General features: G+C 35.8%; 1 protein-coding gene across 8 annotated transcripts in view; it reads left to right on the top strand.

Moving 5' to 3' along the window:
* The window catches only part of SYT1 (synaptotagmin 1), a 304,769-nt gene that overhangs the window by 175,919 nt on the left and 108,814 nt on the right, over nucleotides 1-20,036 (top strand). For 7 of the 8 annotated variants that reach the window (XM_087723405.1, XM_087723400.1, XM_087723402.1 and 4 more), the window contains one exon: nucleotides 17,974-18,161. In XM_087723405.1, coding sequence (XP_087579531.1) covers nucleotides 17,990-18,161 — 172 coding nt within the window. In that variant the 5' untranslated portion in view covers nucleotides 17,974-17,989. Of the gene's footprint in view, nucleotides 1-17,322; nucleotides 17,342-17,973; nucleotides 18,162-20,036 lie in introns of those variants that run through there. The other variant, XM_087723403.1, reaches the window with a different exon arrangement.

The raw sequence follows: 20,036 nt of genomic DNA, 5'->3' as shown, positions 1-20,036 counted from the left end.
TATTTCTAACAGTCTATACTAATCCTGTATTTTAACTGTATGAGCAATTAACTGATACAACATCAGACAGCAGATAATTGGAGGGGGGAAGCATTCATTACTAAACACACATATGAAACTCTTCTGCGATCAGTAGGCAGGTATCTTCTATAAGATGTAAAGCTTACTCAGTTTAGGATAAGATTCGAGGATGACTTCATGGACAAGTAAAAGGTATATTAGTATTTGCAACATTTTGCTAAATATTACTTTAACAAAGTTAAATCTTTAACTTACATTATTTAGTTGGGCCAAACAAGTATTTAAAGAGGTCTAATTGACTACAAGCCCCCATTCTGAAACACTTTAAATTAGACCCGTGACTGATTGGAAGAATTCAATACAAAGCGGAAGAAGCATATTATTCATAAATACTTTGCAAAACTATACGCGCAAGATAGTATGGAGGAGATCAAGGTAGAAGATTATTTAAACACAAAAAAAAAAAAAATAACACCAATTTCAAAAGAACAAAGGGAGGCAATAAACAAGCCAATAATGTTAGCCAAAGTGGAATTAGTTCTGAAAACCCCAAAAAATAATAAAACCCCAGGACCAGACAGAATACCGGTGGAGCTATACAAATATATTAAAATAATATTGGAAGAACTAGGGGTGGAAATGTTTAATGAAGTTTTAGGAAAAGCCAAGATGCCTGAATCATGGACGGAAACAATAATATCGCTAATCCCGAAAGAAGAAACCAATTTACAAGAAATCCAAAATTACAGACCAATTTCATTACTAAATTCCGATTATAAAATATTTGCAGCAATTATGGTAGGAAGAATTAAACAGGTTTTAAATGAACGAATACCTCCAGACCAAAACGATTTTTATCTCACAGACACATTAAAAATAATATGAGTCGGAAGAAAGAGGTCTATAGAGAGTGGAAGAGATATATTGGGTTTCTATTTTGTGGGGTATTGTTGACAAGAGGAATTGATTTGATTATTGTTTAATTTTGTATGGCCCCGGCTATGCACTGTATATATGTGACTGTATGAAAATGGAAAATGGAAAATAAAAACATTTTAATATTGGGAAAAAAAATAATAATAATATGAGTCATCCTAGATATAATAGAATATTACAATGCGCATGCAGAAAAGCAAATGATACTGGTTTTCCTTGATGCACAAAAAGCATTGGACAACGTTAATTTGGAAATTTATAATAACACTCTTAGACAGGATGAAATTCGGAGGAAAATTTACAAAAATGATAGAAAAACTTTATAACAGTCAGACAGCCAAAGTTCTTATGAATGGAGAACTAACAGAGAAGATCGAAATAAAAAAGGGAGTCAGACAGGGATGCCCCCTCTCTCCTTTGCTGTTTATATTAACCCTGGAAATTTTATTAAATGAAATTAGGAAGGACCATGGAATAAAAGGTTTGAGACTCAAAAACAAAGAATATAAGGCCCAAGCTTGTGCCGATGAATTAGTATTTGTTCTAGAAGAGCCATTAGAATCCAGTCTGAAATTAATTAAAAAATTAGAAGAATATGGTAAAGTGGCAGGATTAAAAATCAATAAACAAAAATGATAACCAAGAATATGACAAAAAAGCAAGAAGAGGAACTGGAATTAGCAACTAGAATGCAAGTAACTAAGAAAGTGAAATACTTGGGGATCTGGGTGTCTGCAAAATGTTCCACAATTAAGGATGATAATTATAATAAACTAGGGACACAAATAAAGAAAGATTTAGAAAGCTGGAAAAATATTCAGCTATCACTAATGGGACATATAGCCACAGTCAAAATGAATATTTTACCAAGAGTCTTATTCTTGTTGCAAGCTGCACCTATAATCCCAGGTAAAACTTTCTTTCAAGAATTAAACAAAATAACTGCTAGGTTTATTTGGCAAGGATGAAAAGTGAGGATTAAACTAAAGTCAATGCAAGATAGCAAGGAGAGGGGAGGTTTAGCATTTCCAAATTGGGAATTAAACACATTAGCAGTAACAATAACATGGGTGAAAGATTGGATAGAGCTAAAGAATAAAGTAATGTTGACCTTAGAAGGCCATGATTTGCAAGCAGGTTGGCATACATTCCTATGGGATGATAAAAATAAAACGCACAAACACTTTCCAAAACATTTAATTAGAAGAGTGTTATTGCAAAACTGGCTCAAAATCAAAAAAATCCACTATGTGAAAATCCCGAATTGGCTATCACCAACAGAAATGACTATCCATCCAAATTTTATAGATATGAGTAAAATGCTAAGATACAGAGACATAATTGACGGACAGGGAAATTTAAAAACAATTGAACAATTGGCAGAACAAAACATGAAAGTTGACTGGCTAACCTACTTGCAAATCAAAACTAAACACAATAATGATACTAAAATATATGACATCAAAACAGAACCACACGAATTGGATAAAATAATTCATAGCTCAGATAGAAAGATGATAGGGAGAATATATAAATTTTTACTGAAGCATAAAATGGAAGAGGAAATCGTGAAAGAACAAATGATAAAATGGGCACAGAACTTTGGCTATAATATTGAATTGGATAAATGGGAAAAATTTTGGGGAACAAATTTAAAAATGACACTATCAGTTGCATACAAGGAAAATCAGTACAAAATGTTTTACAGATGGCACCTGGCACCAACAAGGTTAGCTAAAATCTCAACAAATACCTCCCCAAAATACTGGAAATGTGAATCAATGTGGAACATGCTACCACTTATGGTGGACCTATGAGGAGGCTAATTTTTTTTGGAAAAGGATCAAAAAATGGTTAGAGGTAATAACAGGTGTTAAAATAGATGGAAACCTGAAGTTTTTTTATTAGGAATAATGACTGTAAAATATAAAAAAGAAATTCAGTATTTAATATTACATAACAGGAGCAAGGATTGCTTTTGCCCAGAAATGGGAAAACAAATTAATTCCAAGCAAAGATGAAATAATAAGAAAGGTTATGGACTGTGCTGAAATGGACAAATTAACAAAAGAAATCCAGGGAAAAGAAGAGACAGAATACTACCAGATATGGGATAAATGGTATAGGTGGATGGCGGAAAGAAACAAGGATCAATGAAGGAAGAAAACGAAGCCCAAAAATAGTAGTTAAGGAGAATTAACACACATATATGTATCCAAGTGGTTTAAACTTACTAGAGGTAATCAGCCAATATAGCAAACAGAGTAAGATAAGAGGGTTAAGAATGGTGAAATACAAATGAAATATAATAGAAGGGGAAATAATATAAGGTGAGCGATATCGATTGGCAATTGCTATTAGAAAGAACAGGAAGCTCCTGTTCATATTGTATTGTGTAAATGTGGTGTACATCTAAGTTTTTTGTTTGTGTATTTTACATGTTTGTAAATAAAATTTAAAATAAATAAATAAATCAGACCCATGACATATAAAAAGGCTGTCTAGATAGAAGATGGCTGGAACAAAGGTAGCAAAAACTAACCTTGAGACTCACGAGTGCAGTATGGAACTCATTTAAGAGTATGTGTAATGGTCGTAGATACATAGAAGTAGTACTGTAATGTTTTTCTGTGTGCATGATGCATCTGAAGCTGACCTATTTAGCATAAGAACATTAGCATGTGTTCTCAACCTCTTAATTTGAAATTGGAATAGTCCACAGATTACTATAGTGCTTTTAAGAGTTAAATTGCCACTACATTCTTTAGATTTAAACTGAATTTGATGTTACTTGAATTTGATGTTTGATCCAGAGTCAAAGTTGTCCAGATATTTCTCATATTTGATGAAACTAGAATAGTTTCCATTGATAACTACCGAGGATTCCTGGGAGCAATAGTTCTACCATCTGTCCTATTGATTCTCCTGACATAGTTTAAATTCCCCTGTTGGGAGGCACTGGGATTAGTTGATAAATATTATTAATTCCTCTCTGAGCAAGGGGAAGCTGACTTCCTGCATAAAGGGATATTTATGATGATGCTTCTTTAAGAAACCCTCTCTTGATCCCTCAAAAATAGTTGCAGGCTATTTTCTAAATTTTTGTAATTGGTCAAGGTAATTGAGAGGACTTTGGTCTTCTAGTTTCAGGAAATCTTATATGAAATTGATAATATACATTTGAGACATTTCAAATCAGGGCAGACTATATAGAATTGAGACTTCCTTGGCCAGACAGATAAATAGTTTTCATGTGAAAAGAGATAGATGAAGTGTGATTCTGCTGGTTCTGGGGATCATTGAATATGTATTATGGACTATCTGACAGTTTTGGGAATTGGAAACATTCCTGTATCTGGAACATTCCAGAAGGTGTTGCACAAGGACTATCACTCTACAAAGGAAAATCTGATTTCTGGGGTCTCTCAAGGATCCATTCTCATCACCAGTGTGTTTAATGTAGGCATTTTAAAACTTTAAAATGATGATTTCCTAAAATTTCCTGATGATGATGAGGGATCATCAGGAAATGTTTTATTACAATTAATTTCTAAATTAACAGAAATTGACATATGGTACAAAGTTGAAGGTAATTTTTTCTGAGAATTTAAATGTGTATTTACTATTTATATGCAATTGTTTATAAATTCAAAATAAAAAAAATGTGAATATTGATGTAACTGAATGGTTTTGACACTCTTTCAGGTACACTTTGTAACCTCTGGATGAAATAACAGTTTCCTAGAATTTCCTGTAGCCAGATAGAATTTTTATTCTCACTTTTAATATTTTCTCCATCTTCAGCTCAAATATAGTGATAGATTTACTTGCATGCATAGCATTTTTAAAATCTCCCCTGAGATTTTTATTAATATTCAACCCTGGAAATGGATTTCATTCCAAAAACCTCACTTTTCTTTTCTCTATGTACTATGGAGTTGATTTGGAGGTATATTTTGAATTATCTTGCTTAAAACTGTGTCCCAATATGCAAAAAGATTTCATGTTTAATCTTGTAGCAAGTGAACTAGTTGTAAAGCTGAATTATGTGATAAATTTCTTAAGTCTCACTCAGAAATCTCAATTGGTAGAAAATATGGCAACTCAGTTGATCTGTAAGATTCTATACATTACAGATTCTGAAATCTATCTGCTAATAAGTTTCCAGATGTATTTGTTTATTTATAATTTTAATTTATACATACAGTACAAGATATTCCTTGTTATTTTCAAAAACCTTAATAACCAGCACCTGAAATGCTTGTAGGAATAATTTCTTCTGCAAACTACTCCTTCCCCACTAAGATTAACAGAGAGGATGGCCTCTAGTTTGGTTGCCTCTTGAGGTCAGGTTTTCTCCATGGCTATCCAATATCAGTAAATCTCATTTCCCAATACAAGATATTTTTTTTAATTTAAAACTGTTTTTATTTGCCAGTACTGTTTAATTGTGCTGTCAAATCTGTGAGAGAGAGAGGGAGGGGGAGGGAGGGATAGGGTGAACCGGTAGTAGCGCCAGCAAGAGGCTCCGCCCAACCACCTGGAGTGCATCCAAAACAGTAGTGAAAAAATTGGCAACCCACTACTGGTGTGTGTGTGTGTGTGTGTGTACGTGTATGTGCATGCATAGGTAGGTAGATTCCATGTTCAATATGTTTGAAAAACTAAAGAACATGATATATTTAATTATATATTTTTTAAAATAGTTTTTTTTAAAATCTTGATTTCAAGCGAGGCACAAAATTGCTAATAACTGACAAAATATAATTCAGATAAATTATCAATCTGAAACGTGTTTAGACCAGTAAAAATGCAGAAAGTGCTAGACTAAAAATGTATATAGGAATAAAAAGATTTTAAAAGATAAGGGAAGTTTGCTAGCAATAAAACTAAAAGGATCATCAAGATAAAATACTTCCTTAGCTTATAGAGTGATACCCAGAATTCCTTTTTTCCCCATTAACATTGCTCTAGGACTTACAAAAGGTTCTCTTCTATTCACTATAAGTGATTAGTGTTGCCTGGGAACATATTGTATGGTTTTAAAATTATCTTTTTGAAAAGCATCAGAAATAAACTGTCAACTAGTCGATGAATCAAATTCTTTATTACAAGTCAGTGACCCAGACTAAATAAGACTTACCAATAAGTCTTATCAACAGAATACAGTTGCAAAATAGAAAGTACAAAATAAAATCAATTATACAAGACAAACAATGTGCAGTCATACTTGCAATGTTTTGCTATCAACAATATGTACATTTTGGAAGATGTGAGAGCACACTTTACAACAGGAAAAGTTACATGGCACATACTTTTTGTGCCAGTATGTCAACTAGTGAGTGACAAATCAACACTGAACACTGGAACTCACCCAACTTCCTCATTCAAACCGATACAGAGCCCTGATGTGATGCACCAAGAGCAGGTTGGACAGACAAATGGAACAGATAAGCCTGGATTCACCCTGGATCTTATTACTGGTTTAGAATGATTATTTTCAAATAGCACAATTGCTATGGAAATGAAATAAAAAATTTATAGGCTGGAAAGGGTTAACGGTTATTCAAGTGCCTTTCCAAAATCTTTATGCAAAAGCATTTAAATGACATGTGTAGTGGATGCAGTTTACTTGGACATTCTCAATGAGTCATAGGAGTGTGTTCTTTGTGATGGCTTGATTATCTGTAATGTTCTGCAGGGCTTTTCAATAATATGCTAATCATAATTAAGCCCAAGGTGCTCAGAAGTTTGAAATATCAAGATTGCAAAGCTTGATTGTTGCCCATTTCACTCAAATAAGAAATACTAAACAAACCAACAAAAAACCCTTTCCCCTGTCTCCCTGTTTTAGAGTCAGATTTCTAGCCTTTCCAGTATTTTTAATGGATCTGCAATGCCATCCAGTGGTTAGTCTGACTAATGTATCATTTATGCATTCGTTTTATATCCATTCACTTGTCCTCATTTTTATTTAAGAGTTAATAATGGCAATATATTGGGATTTAATCTCCTGTAGTTTCCATAGACATGCTACTTCCAAGAGCAAAGCAGTAACAATTGAGTTGATCCCAGGGCAGCTATTTATGCAACATGTACATAGTTCAGTAATCCCAGCTATTGGTTGCATCTAGTGATTTTTAAACAAATATTGTAGAAAATATGCAGAACATAAAAGGAAGTGATTTTACTGAATTTAAATGAACTGGTATGTTTCCTCTAGGAAAAGCAGAAATATAATATTGAAGGCCAGTAGCTATTACAAAAGTTGAAAATTATGCAGGTAGCCTTCATTAAAGCATAAATAAAACATAGTTAGAATAACTTTGCCTTCATACACCATTCTGGCTCTTAAATAACCTAATGGACTGCTCAGTTCGAACTACTCACTGTCTCAGTAATTAGAGAGCTGAATGAAGATGGAACACAAATTGTCCCAAAGTAGTATTTGTAGAAAATATTTTATTTCATACTCTGAATCAGTCTGGCAAGGAGTTGGGAGGGGGTGGGGGCTGGGCAGCGAGAAAGTCTGTGAAGTCTATCTAATATGCTTAGTCACATACCAGTTTGCAGATATAACAAAGGTGTGCTTGTAGACATCAAGGAAAACTTACTTTCTATTAATATTTTATTTTCCCTTGACTTAAAAATATAATAGCATCTTTCAGGTCACCCAATAGCATAGAGTACCATATCATCAGTACTCTGATGATACCCAGCTGTAATCTCTACCCTGGTGATGTTGTGGTGGTGCTGGTATCTGTATGTTAGCAAGGAAAATCACTCTGAGTTTTTGGCTCTCTGAGGCTTGGTGACTTTTTATCTTTGACTCTTGATGGGATTGCATTCTCCCAAACCTGGTCCATGCTCTATGACTCCTGCTTGAGCCACATGTGCACCAATTGCATACTTTCAAGAACTGGGATACATGGTCATTCATGCCTTGGTCACTTACAATTTGCATTATTGCTATGTGCATTACATGGGATCCGCGGGACCACCCTGGAAACAGTGAAGGACCAGCCCGCAGTGCCTCTGTTAGCAAAAACAGAGCTTGGGAGGGCTCCCTTCCTAGCTCTGTTTTCACTGGCAGAGAGTTTCAGGAGGCCATTGCAGCCAAAAACAGAGTTCACAAGGGCCATGGGCACGCCCAACTCCATTTTCCCTGGCAGAGGGCTGTAGAAGGCCATTGCAGCCAAAATGGAGCTTGGGAGCCCATTTTCACTGGAAGAGCACTCGGGCCACCACAGTTGCCTCTGATATGAGTGACGGTGAAGTGGCGATGCCCCCCTGCCCCCCCCAGGTCAAACACAACCCTGATGTGGCCCTCAATGAAATTGAGTTTGACACCCCTATTATAGAATATCTGCCCTCCAGTGATTTGTCAGATCCTCCACCTTCTAGCCTTTCAGAAGGTCATCAACTTTTTCCAAGTCACTGGAATAGGGTGGGGTGGGGTGGGATGGGATGAGATGGGATGGGAAGGAAGATGTAGGAAGAATTGGAGTTTGCAGTGGGGCATCCTAAGAGGATGATTAATGCATAGATTTTTTGTTTTGTTTTATAGTTACTGGCCATTGTATCATTGCTCCTCCTTATTTTCTTTCTTTGTGGATTCTTATTTTTTAAACCGATTTTAATGAGTCATATGTTAGAAGAGCAGATTTCTGGTCACCAAATAAAATTGTTGCCGCAGTCCTTTCCTCTCTCTACACCTGGGCATTAATCCAGATTTGCTCTGGAGACTCCCCCAAGCCTTGAAACAGATGTACAGCTGTGCAGAAATAAATTCATAGCTACATTAATGTACTTTTGACTTACTGCTTTTTTCTTGGGCTTTGGAGAAATATCATATATAGAGAGAGAAGAGCATGAATGTGTTATGCTAATTTTTAGTTGATGGACTGGCATTACTGAATTCTGCTCAGTGGCATGGAGATTTATTATGGGAACCACATCAGCTCTTTTCCAGTCCTCTGGTAGTTCCCCTAGAGCACCGGGGAACTACCAGAGGACTGGAAAAGAGCTGATGAGGTTCCCATCTTCAAAAAAGGGAAAAAAACTGATCTAGGAAACTACAGACCTATCAACCTGACCTCAATACCAGGAAAGATTCTGGAAAATATAATCAAGCAACAAATTGGCGAACACCTAGAAGCAAACAAAGTAATAGCCAAAAGCCAACATGGGTTTGTCAAAAACAGATCATGCCAGACTAATCTTATTGCATTCTTTGATAATGTGACAAAATTAGTGGACCAGAGGAATGCCGTCGATATAGTTTACTTGGACTTCAGTAAGGCATTTGATAAGGTAGACCATAACCTACTACTAGATAAAGTAGAAGAATGTGGATTAGATAGCATTACCACCAGATGGATTTGTAACTGGCTGACCAAACGCACTCAACGTGTGGTCCTCAATGGAACTGCATCTTCATGGAGGAAAGTATGCAGTGGAGTACCCCAAGGCTCTGTTTTTGGCCCAGTACTCTTCAACATCTTCATCAATGATTTGGATGAGGGAATAAATGGGGAACTTAGAAAATGAAGAAGCTAAATTGCTCTGGGACTTTAGAATTCAAACAGGCAGGCTCTTGCCACATGATTGATACCCCTGACTTAACAACTGTCCAAAAGAAAGACAAAAAACTTTGCAAATTTGCAGATGACACCAAGCTGGCAGAAATAGCCAACCCTCCTGAAGATCGGCTAAAGATACAGAAGGATCTTGACAAACTTGAACATTGGGCACTATCTAATGAAATGAAATTAATTGGTGAAAAGAGTAAGGTTCAACATTTAGGCAAGAAAAACGAAATGCACATGTACAGTATAGGTGGTACCTTGCTCAACAGTAGCAACTGTGAAAGGGATATTGGAGTCCTGGTGGACAACCATTTAAATATGAGTCAGCAATGTGCAGCAGCTACCAAAAAAGCCAACACAGTTCTAGGCTACATAAACAGAGGGATAGAATCAAGATCACATGAAGTGTTAATACCACTTTATAATGCCTTGGTAAGGCCACACTTGGAATACTGCATTTAGTTTTGGTCGCCCCGATATAAAAAAGATGTGGAGACTCTAGAAAGAGTGCAGAGAAGAGCAACAAAGATGATTAAGGGACGAGACCAAAACATATGAAGAACGGTTGCAGGAACTGTCTACACATGTCTAGTTTAACAGAAAGAAGGACTAGGGGAGACATGATAGCGTGTTCCAATATCTCAGGGGTTGCCACAAAGAAGAGGGAGTCAAACTATTTTCTAAGGCACCTGAGGATAGAACAAGAAGCAATGGGTGGAAACTAATCAAGGAGAGAAGCAACTTAGAATTGAGGAGACATTTCCTGACAATTAGAACAATTAATCAGTGGAACAGCTTGCCTCCAGAAGTTGTGAATGCTCCAACACTGGAAGTCTTTAAGAAGATGTTGGATAGCATTTGTCTGAAAAGGTATAGGGTTTCCTGCCTAGGCAGGGGGTTGGACTAAAAGACCTCCAAGTTCCCGTCCAACTCTGCTATTATATTGTATTGTATTATTATGGCTGATTTATTATGGATCTACTTTAGCTATGTTTGGATCAAACAATAAAAATTATAAAAGAATTGCCTTTTCTTGAAGACTGTTTCTTCTTGCTTCTTGTTTCAACATTTCAGGATGTCTCCAGTAATTCTTCTTTATACTCACTTATACATTAAAATTGCTCATTTATTACACATATATAGTAATTAGTTTTCTAAATATTCAGCAAATTTTATTTTTTCAGTATTAAGATAACATCTGTAGTATCCAAGGCAATGACCACAACCATCCATGGCATTATGAAAAACAATTTGGGAATAGCAAGAAGAAAACAAAAGATACCTTTCATCCCTAAACTGATATTTCATTTCCTTTTTCTATAAATATCTAATCTAGATGTCTAATAATATAATTTTCTATATAATTAGGTGCTTAGATATATTTAAAGATATGAATAATAAATACAGTATATGGGTTTTCTTCTCATTTTTATTAAAGAACTGTGGTGGTGCAGTGGTTAGAATGCAGTTTTGCCAGCTAATTCTGCTGACTGCCAGAAGTTCAATCCTGACCAACTCAAAGTTGACTCAGCTTTCTACCCTTCCTGGGTTGGTAAATGAGGACCCAGATTATTGGGGGCAATATACTAACTCTGTAAACAGGTTAGAGAGGATGTAAAGCACTATAAAGTGGTAAATACTGTATGTCTAAGTGCTATTGCTATTGCTATTTTTTTCTTGACATTCTGTTGCTTTTTCAAGTTTTTATCATCTTTTTATATTTCCAAGTTTTTACCTTCTTTGCATGTCCTTTTTAGAAACAGATCTCAGGATTCTACTTCATACATAGTCATTTCCATTATTGAAATTAATTTAAGCAGTTTTTTCCTAATTGTAATCTTGGCCAGAACTGCCAACTTAGGAGTTAAACATAAGTATTAAATTCATTTACTGAATATTAATGTATCCAGCAAGCACCACACAAAGTCAAATAAACACCACAGGGCAATTTATTCAAACTCTGATAACAAACTAACATAAATTTTGCTAAGCATAAGATAAGTTGTTGTTCCCATACTGATGTCACATTTATGTGACCAAGCTGTAGCAATGCTTGGGAATAATTTAAAAGTAATAATGGTAATGATTACCATTGGTTACATATGAAAAATCATTTCCTTTTCTAACTAACTGATGCTACTTACACATACATACACTGAAATACAGAGACAAAATAGTATTAGTAGCAAAGTAACTGTCAACAGTTTATTAAAAATAGAAAAAGGAACATGTTCTAAAAATGCAATTAATTGAAAGGATTAATAAAGAATAAAATGACAGTGAATAAAATGATAAATATCACTCCTAGAGAAAATATAACCTAGTATATTATTTCATCCATATAAAAGCCTTTTTTTTTTAAAGGAAAACAACATTTTTACCGTATTTTAAATTTAAACTCAAATGCCCACAAGGGACAAAGAAAACAGACATAACCGCCAAGAACAAAAGGGCACAACCTTTCACTGGAGTGCAAAAGAAAGATAACAAGCAATTGACAATGTTTAATAAAAAGGAATCAGGACATCCAGCAAACATGATAGGCATTCAGCTGGAAATAGGAGCCAAATACAAAGCAGATGTAGAACCCTATCAACTTCGGTAGTGACAGGGTCACAAGGAGATTAGATAGGTAGAGTTTCATTTGGAGAGGCCACTATCAAGGCGACCTCTTAAATACAGTTATGTTCATCAGAAGTGAATTATAAGTCAGGTGACCAACACTATGAATGTTAAAAATTATGGAACATTAATCCAAACTGAACATTATATATGCTATGAAGAATGCATGACAAGTGCAGTTAAACTGATTCTTTTTACCGCATTTTATATTATTTTTTATGAATGATAAAAGCTTCCAGTTTTGGGTGGAAATTCATCCTATGTGAATTTCTATTGTTGATTTTCTTTATATTACATTCAAAGAGAATATTAAAATATTTTGGACAATTGTAGTACTCATCCTATTAGAGAACAGACACAAAAGAGCCAGTCTGTGGTGTTCTTATCATTCTACACTTTACCACTGAATTTTGGATTGCGTGAAAAGACTTAAAAAGCATACTATACATAATGATTAATTAATTTAATTAAACATTGCAGCCTGTTCAATATCACTATAATATCAGTTTTACTCATTCTAGTCAGATTGGCTTCATTCAAAACAGGTATGCTGGGAACTGTATAGGGGAAACCATGTCTAAATTATAATCATTCTGTGTTAAGTAATTAATCCATTACCCTAATTCCAGACCTGATTTGACTTTGGTGAACATAAAACCCCAGTGATAGATTTAATGGTTTATAGTTTATATGACAATTAAGAAAGATAGGGGACACATTGCCACACCAAAGTTTGTAAATGGAAGCATTTTTCTTCCACTTTTTAATAGACCTTATCCTTCTCTTCTACTTTTATATATTTATTGAAATATCTAAAGTTTAATGAAAGGCTCATTTGTCCTAGCATTTCAGGACAAAGAATCTTGCAGCAGCGTCTTATCTTTTATGTCATTCAGACTAGCATAGTGACTTTCTTACATTTTAATTACTTATCATTTCTATCTGGCTTGCAGTAGAAAAGAAAATCTACTCAAGCAATAAAACTATCTGGGAAACCATCCAGGAATAAGGCAGTAGATAATTTAAGAACTAAACATAATATTCACTAGAAGATAATTTGGTACTCCTCTGAGAGTATATAAAGCAAACTTTGGATAAATTTCTATTTTATTGTGCATTCCATTAACATCTTCAGGTAACTGAAATCTGAAACTGAAAACATTTGCTTGGTTATTTCCTTTAGATGAGATTACTAGAATACTATTTTGATGAAACATTTTAGTGATAAAAATTATGGGAAGTAATCACAATAAACAAGGCTATTTTTCCAAGGCACTATCAAAGCAACTCAACATTTTTCTGACTCTTAGTTACCCTTGGATTGCTGGTAGAGTTGTAACATCAAGTTCCACACCCCTCTGTATTTGACAGTTGTCTCAGTGTTTTTACAAAAATATGCATCATTCGGTGTTTGGTAGCCATGCACAAAAAGTAACTTCAATCACAGAATAATCATTGCTTCTGGTTGCATTGAGATATGTACAAGGCATACAACAACATTTGGTTGGTTGGTTGGTTGGTTGGTTGGTTGGTTGGTTGGTTGGTTGCGAGACCACCTCCTGCCACATACCTCCCAACGGCCGATAAGAACTCACAGGCTGGGCCTCCTCTGGGTGCTGTCGACCGGACAATGCCAGCTGGCAGCCCCTCGGGGGAGGGCCTTCTCTGTAGCTGCTCCGGCCCTGTGGAACGATCTACCTGCAGAGATCCGGACCCTTCCCACTCTCTCGGCCTTCCAAAAAGCCACCAAAACCTGGCTGTTCCGGCAGGCCTGGGGCTGTTAACCCATGAATGAGGTCCAGCCCCCATCTAAGTCGAGTGTATGGTGTGTTCCTTTTAAATCGGTTCTCGTCTTTTTCCCTATTTTTTTATTTTTTGTTTTATCCTTGTATTTGTAAGCCACCCGGAGTCTACGGGATTGGGCGGCATATAAGTTTATTAAATTACGAATTACGGTTGGTTGGTTGGTTGGTTGGTCGCTTTTAAAAATTATTTGATTTATATTCTGCCTTTATTTTGCACACTTCTATACATAAAGTTGTGCGTATTGCTCCCACCTCCTATATTCCACACAACAACTCTTGAGATAGGTTGGGCCAAGGAAGAATAATTATCTCAAAGTCATCCAGATGATTTCAATGCCCAAGAGAGAACTAGATTGGATAGACTCCTTGTTTCTAGTGCAAATGTTAGTCAGAACACCAAACCGGTATAACATGATATTGATATTGATGTTATCATCATCATATTATCTCTGCTTTGTACATGATAATTGAAATCACTGTAGTTAAGTGAAACTGTTAATATGTATTGACTACTACAGCTTCTTAATATTGTTAGATGGTGTTTTAGTCCTATTATTTTTCAATATAGAAAAATCATTTCAATTTTTGAGGACTCTGAAGGGGTCTTGGGGAATCCACAGACCACTGGACTACAGCAAGTACCAAGATTTTATAGCCTAATCTTTTTGTCTGAATCATAGTACAGAGACTATAATTGAAGGAAGGTACCAAAGCCTCCAACTTTTTAGGGGGTCTCTAAGGAAGCCTAAGACTCACTTATTGGGACTATAGATTAGTGGTGTTTTCTTAAGATTCTCTGTGTGTGATTCAAGGTAGATAGATCCTATTTAAGAACAAGACACTAAATTTGGCTTCTCATTGGAACAGCAATATCAATCTTTGAGTCTCACAGTCTAAGATCATGAAAAAGCTGATAAGAACCCCAGGTTCATCCCAACTCATAACTCAACATCTGAAGAACTGTTTGGAATGGCTGCAAAATTTATTTAGCACATGTAGGGGGGACTTCATTCTATCAAAGATTATTAGGGAACTGGAGGCTAAAACATATGAAGAAAGGTATGTCTAGTTTAATGAAAAGAAGGACTAGGGGAGACATGATAGTAGTGTTCCAATATCTCAGGGGTTGCCTCAAAGAAGAGAGAGTCAAACTATTCTCCAAAGCACTTGAGGGTAGAGCAAGAAGCAATGGGTGGAAGCTAATCAAGGAGAGAAGCAACTTAGAACTGAGGAGAAATTTCCTGACAGTTAGAACAATTAATCAGTGGAACAACTTGCCTCCAGAAATTATGAATGCTCCAACACTGGAAATCTTTAAGGAGATGTTGGATAGCCATTTGTCTGAGGTAGTGTAGGGTTTCCTGCCTAGGCAGGGGGTTGGACTAGAAGACGTCCAAGGTCCCTTCCAACTCTGCTATTGTAAATATTTCTTAGATCTAGAAGACAAAGCACTAAAAAATATGTAGTACGCAAAATGAAAAGCATAGCTTGAATAAATAATAAAGATTGTTTCTGAGCATATTGTTGCCCACAGTCATGTCACACAGCTGCCATAATGAAGATAGCTCCCCTTGCCAAAACCTTTCTGTTAGTAAATGGGGGAAAACTCTTCAACGTAATACACAGCAGAGAATATGAATAATAGAATCTCCATACGTTATTATTTTTTTGAACTAATCACTGTGTCATTGTTTCCTCAGTAAATAATCCAATTTATGCTGAGACTTGGTGTGTAATCAATCTACGACATGTTATTGGTTAGTTTCAATCTGAATGTCCTCTTTAAAATTCCTTTATACTTGCAGTACTACAAAAATAAACAGTTGAAAAAGAATATTCTCCCACTGTGATTTATTAGACAGTGCTTTGGGGATGCGACCCTTTTCAGGTTCATTCCCTATGACTTCCCTACTGATTATGGTCTCGTGGGACCTTTATACAGGATAAACAAGTAATTAGACAAGCAATAATCAAGCTTTAATCATGGGTTTCAAGCAACAAGTGATAGTAAAAATGCTTTGCATGTAAAAAAAGAAATAAATAAAAATATATTGCACTATACAGGTAATCTTTGACTTATGACTGGTCTTTTATGACCGTTCAGATTTGCAGAAATCTCAAAACAGGTGGGTTACAGCCAGTGGTGGGTTCCTACCGGTTCGGCCCGATTCGGCTGAACCGGTAGTGGTTTGGCGGCCTAAGTTGCTGGAACCGGCACAACCCAGGCCTGCCACACCCCCAAACTAGTTCTCTGGGTGCTGCCATAGGCTCTGCCATCTTGTTTTTTGCTTCTGCACTTGAGCAGAACATTTTTATTGTACTGCACATGTGTGCGTAGCGCACATCAAGCGCACCCATGAACTAACTGGCAGTAGTGCCTGCCGGAACCCACCCCTCGTTACAGCCCATAAAGCATTTCAACCCTGAGCTACAAATATTCTCCTTTATTGGTAATGATGCCTGTACAATAAGCAAATCAAAGAAAAGTGGGAAGAGCAGATCTTCCAGGAAACACAGCATGCAAAGATGCACCAGTGAAAAAAGAAAAAGTTACCCATCAACAGAAATTCATTAAAACAAAGTAACAAAAACTTTGTTATTAGTATTTTTTCTCCAATTGCAGTTTTTACTTTTTTCAATCTACCATCTAGCATTTTTAAACACATTAGAAATAATTGGCTGTACAGTGTTTATTTTTAAATGAGCTATAAGCATGAAAATAGTGACTTCAGTTTGAAAATAGCATTTATCATTTGATTCTGTTTTCCATTTGAACAGTTCCAGTAGTATTTAAGGAAATGCTTGGATGATCAAAATATGTTAGACTGTGCAACATTTGTGATATTTTTTTAAAAAAATATTTGTTTTTGTTGTTGTCTTTTTTTGTTTACTGCACCCTCTGTTTGAAATGACTTATTTTATTCAACTTTAGTTATTGGGTTTTTAATAATTCATTTCCCAGTGGGAAGCTATAAGCTTAGTTGTTTTTGGAAAAGTACAAATAATTTTATACCCAGAGCAAAATCATCCTTATCTCTGGAATCCATTTTCTCTATAGTTTTCTGAAATAGAGAAGATAGGAATTAGACCTCAAAGCAACATTATTTAAGAGGCAGCCCAAGGCTGAAACAGTCTCCTAAAACAAATGTTGAGGTATCCCTAAGTAGTATTCAAGATGATTGTTATATAGGCCACATAAACTTACATTGTTTTATGCTAAGTCTGTGTAAAGATGTTTCCCCAAAGCCCAAGAAAAAAGCATTAAGTCAAAAGTACATTAATGTAGCTATGAATTTATTTCAACAGCTTGGAGTTCTAATTTGGATAAGTTAAACAACCACAGATGCAGTGATTTTAACACTATTAACAGTGAGGAAGGTCAATAATTTAACTGAATATTGTTAGAATCAAATGTCAGTGGGAAACATTTGCTTTCAATAAATATAACTCAAAAGTAAGATGGAACAATTTTTAAAAGTAAATCCAGTTCTGCTTAAGTAGAGAGTACGTTGGTTAAAGAGTTCAAGAGAGCTTAGAGATGCTTTAATTATGCTGGTGTAATTGCTTTCGATTTTCATTTCTAGTGGTGCTGTGAAAATTTTCAATCCAACAGACAAGTACAAATAATTATGCAAATGCACTGAAATGTTTGTATATATAGAACTGCTGTCAGTTTACTTATCTATTCAAAATAAAAGGGCAGAATCCAAAGTTTAAACAACAGATGCTAAGCCCATATTGAGGTATCCAACAGAAATAACTGTTTTGGACCCAGGAGACAGACATAAGTATAAGCAGTTTTTACCTTCTGAAAGAATCTTTTTTTCTCCAATAGTTTAATAAATATTATATGAGCCAACATGAAGCAATGTATTAATGAAGTGATATTTATCCAGGAAGCAGGTGCACCAATTGAGGTTACTGATCTCTAGTTTGCTATTGACCTACGATGAAGTTTAACCTTTTGAACATTTTTCTCTTTGCTTTGTTTTCAATCTCAGTTCCCCTGGGACTAAAATGGCAAAAGAAAGTCAACACCAGGCACTAGCAGCACTACCAGGTACCACTGCTGCTACTGCAATAGCAAATAATGCCACAGAACCAGTGATACCCGGAGGAGGAAAAGGAAAAGAAGATGCATTTTCCAAGTTAAAGGAGAAATTTATGAATGAACTAACCAAAATTCCATGTAAGTAAACTTGCTATTGCTGTTATGGCTCTGTAACAATAATCTTTAAAACTTGACATTTACTAATTGCACCAGAGAAATGTGACATGAATGGGAATCCAAGCCTGAAAATAAGGGATAATTTCAGAATCTAATACAGTCAAAATCCAAAAGCACAATGAAAGTAAAAGAAACTTAACTTTATGACTGGCTCATGCCTAAATTTAACTCTGGCATTTTCTTTTGGACTAAATATAAATACCATGCCAAACATTCTGGCATGGTATTATGTGCAATATTGGTTATTATTCAACAAATCTTATTTAAAAGAATCCTAATTGTTTATGTAGCAATGGCAGAAAATAATTGAATAGTATATGTTATTATTCCCCCCCCCCCCAAACCTCATCTATCATTTTTTTTTTAAAAGTAGGCATCTATAGCTGCCAGACTGATACAGTATCTGCAAAACTCGGCAAGGAGTCTCAGAGAGTCACAGGCCAAGACTGTAGATGCGAATGAATTGTCTCCTGCAAACTCCACTCCCCTTTCCGTCTGCTTTTATTTCCTCTGGGTGGGGACATTCATTGTCCACCTGTTGCCTTACTCCCAAGTCTTTAGCTGTTCCCTTCGTTTGGAAACTCTGTGCATGCACACACTGGGAACAAGCTCCAGCTGTTCATTTGCCTCACTGATGTCTGACTCTGAAGGCAGCTAATAACTGGCATATGACTTTGGCCCCCTCTCTGCCTCCGACACAGAGCCCTCATCAGAGCCTTCCCCAGACTCCAGGACTGGCCCATGTTCCTCCCCAAACTCCTCACTGTCCGAATCTGCTGCCAGCTCCGCTGCCCACTGGCAGGCCACAACAATAGCATAGAAAGTGTGATAGAAATATTAGATTAAATTATATTGTGTGTTTTAAAGTTAGCCCATGACATAAGGCTCAGGTGACATGCTGGTTGGTCCATTTCCTGTTGTAACCAATAGATCAGGTTGGTTGATTTCAAAAAAGTAGACACTGTACTTGAAAAAATGTTAGGCAACAAAAGGAAGTTTTATCCAGGACTATTCTTTCATCAAGTATTGGCAAATGTGGGGTGGGGTTTGGGACCAAGTTCTATGAGATTCCGAATCAAGATCAGTCTTGGCCGTGGGAATTTCACTGGGTAACATTGGATCAGTCACTCTTTCTCAATCTTCACAGAATTTTTCACAGAATTGTTACAGGAAAAAATGGAAGAGGAAATATTATATATTGATCTAGATCTTCTGGAGAAAGTTTGCGATACAAAATAATACAAAATACATACAGCTGTAGAAATTCAGTAGATTTGAAACCATTGGCCCAAAATATCTTTTAATAAACTTCACACTTGGTTGATGCATGAATGGGAAAATGGCCAAAACATCACAACACAGTAGGCTAAATTGGGATTCAAAAACATTGCTAAAGAAGGCAGCGTCAAAGCATTTCAACACTGTTGCAAGAAAAGTAAATGGAAGTGTCCCTGTAGTTACCAGAAGTTCAGTTTGACTATTTCTCCCTTATTCTATTTTTACTGTCCTTTCATGCAAATGAGTACTGAGAGCAGCTAATAAATTAAAGAACAAAAATATCCCAGATGTTAAAATGTAAATTAATATGGTAAAGCTGATTAACAATTAAACTTGATGGCAAATGCAGCAACTGTAACAGTGGATTCTGTAGCCTGTAAGTAATACAAAGAAAAACATTCTTTCACATGCCATTTCATTAAGCCCACAATAATGAGTGTACCTTCAAAAAATTATCCTGATAATTGTAATGTGTGGATAGGCTTGAATAATAAAGCCATTCCCTCAGTTGCCAAACCCTAAACATTTAGACCAGGTAAATGCCTCCAGTAAGCAACT

Source organism: Thamnophis sirtalis, unplaced genomic scaffold, assembly GCF_051295495.1.
Source record: "Thamnophis sirtalis isolate CommonGarterSnake01/CBP01778 unplaced genomic scaffold, rThaSir2_p1.2 scaffold_9, whole genome shotgun sequence".
NCBI lineage: Eukaryota > Metazoa > Chordata > Lepidosauria > Squamata > Natricidae > Thamnophis > Thamnophis sirtalis.
This window is presented reverse-complemented; position numbering and strand designations above follow the sequence as displayed.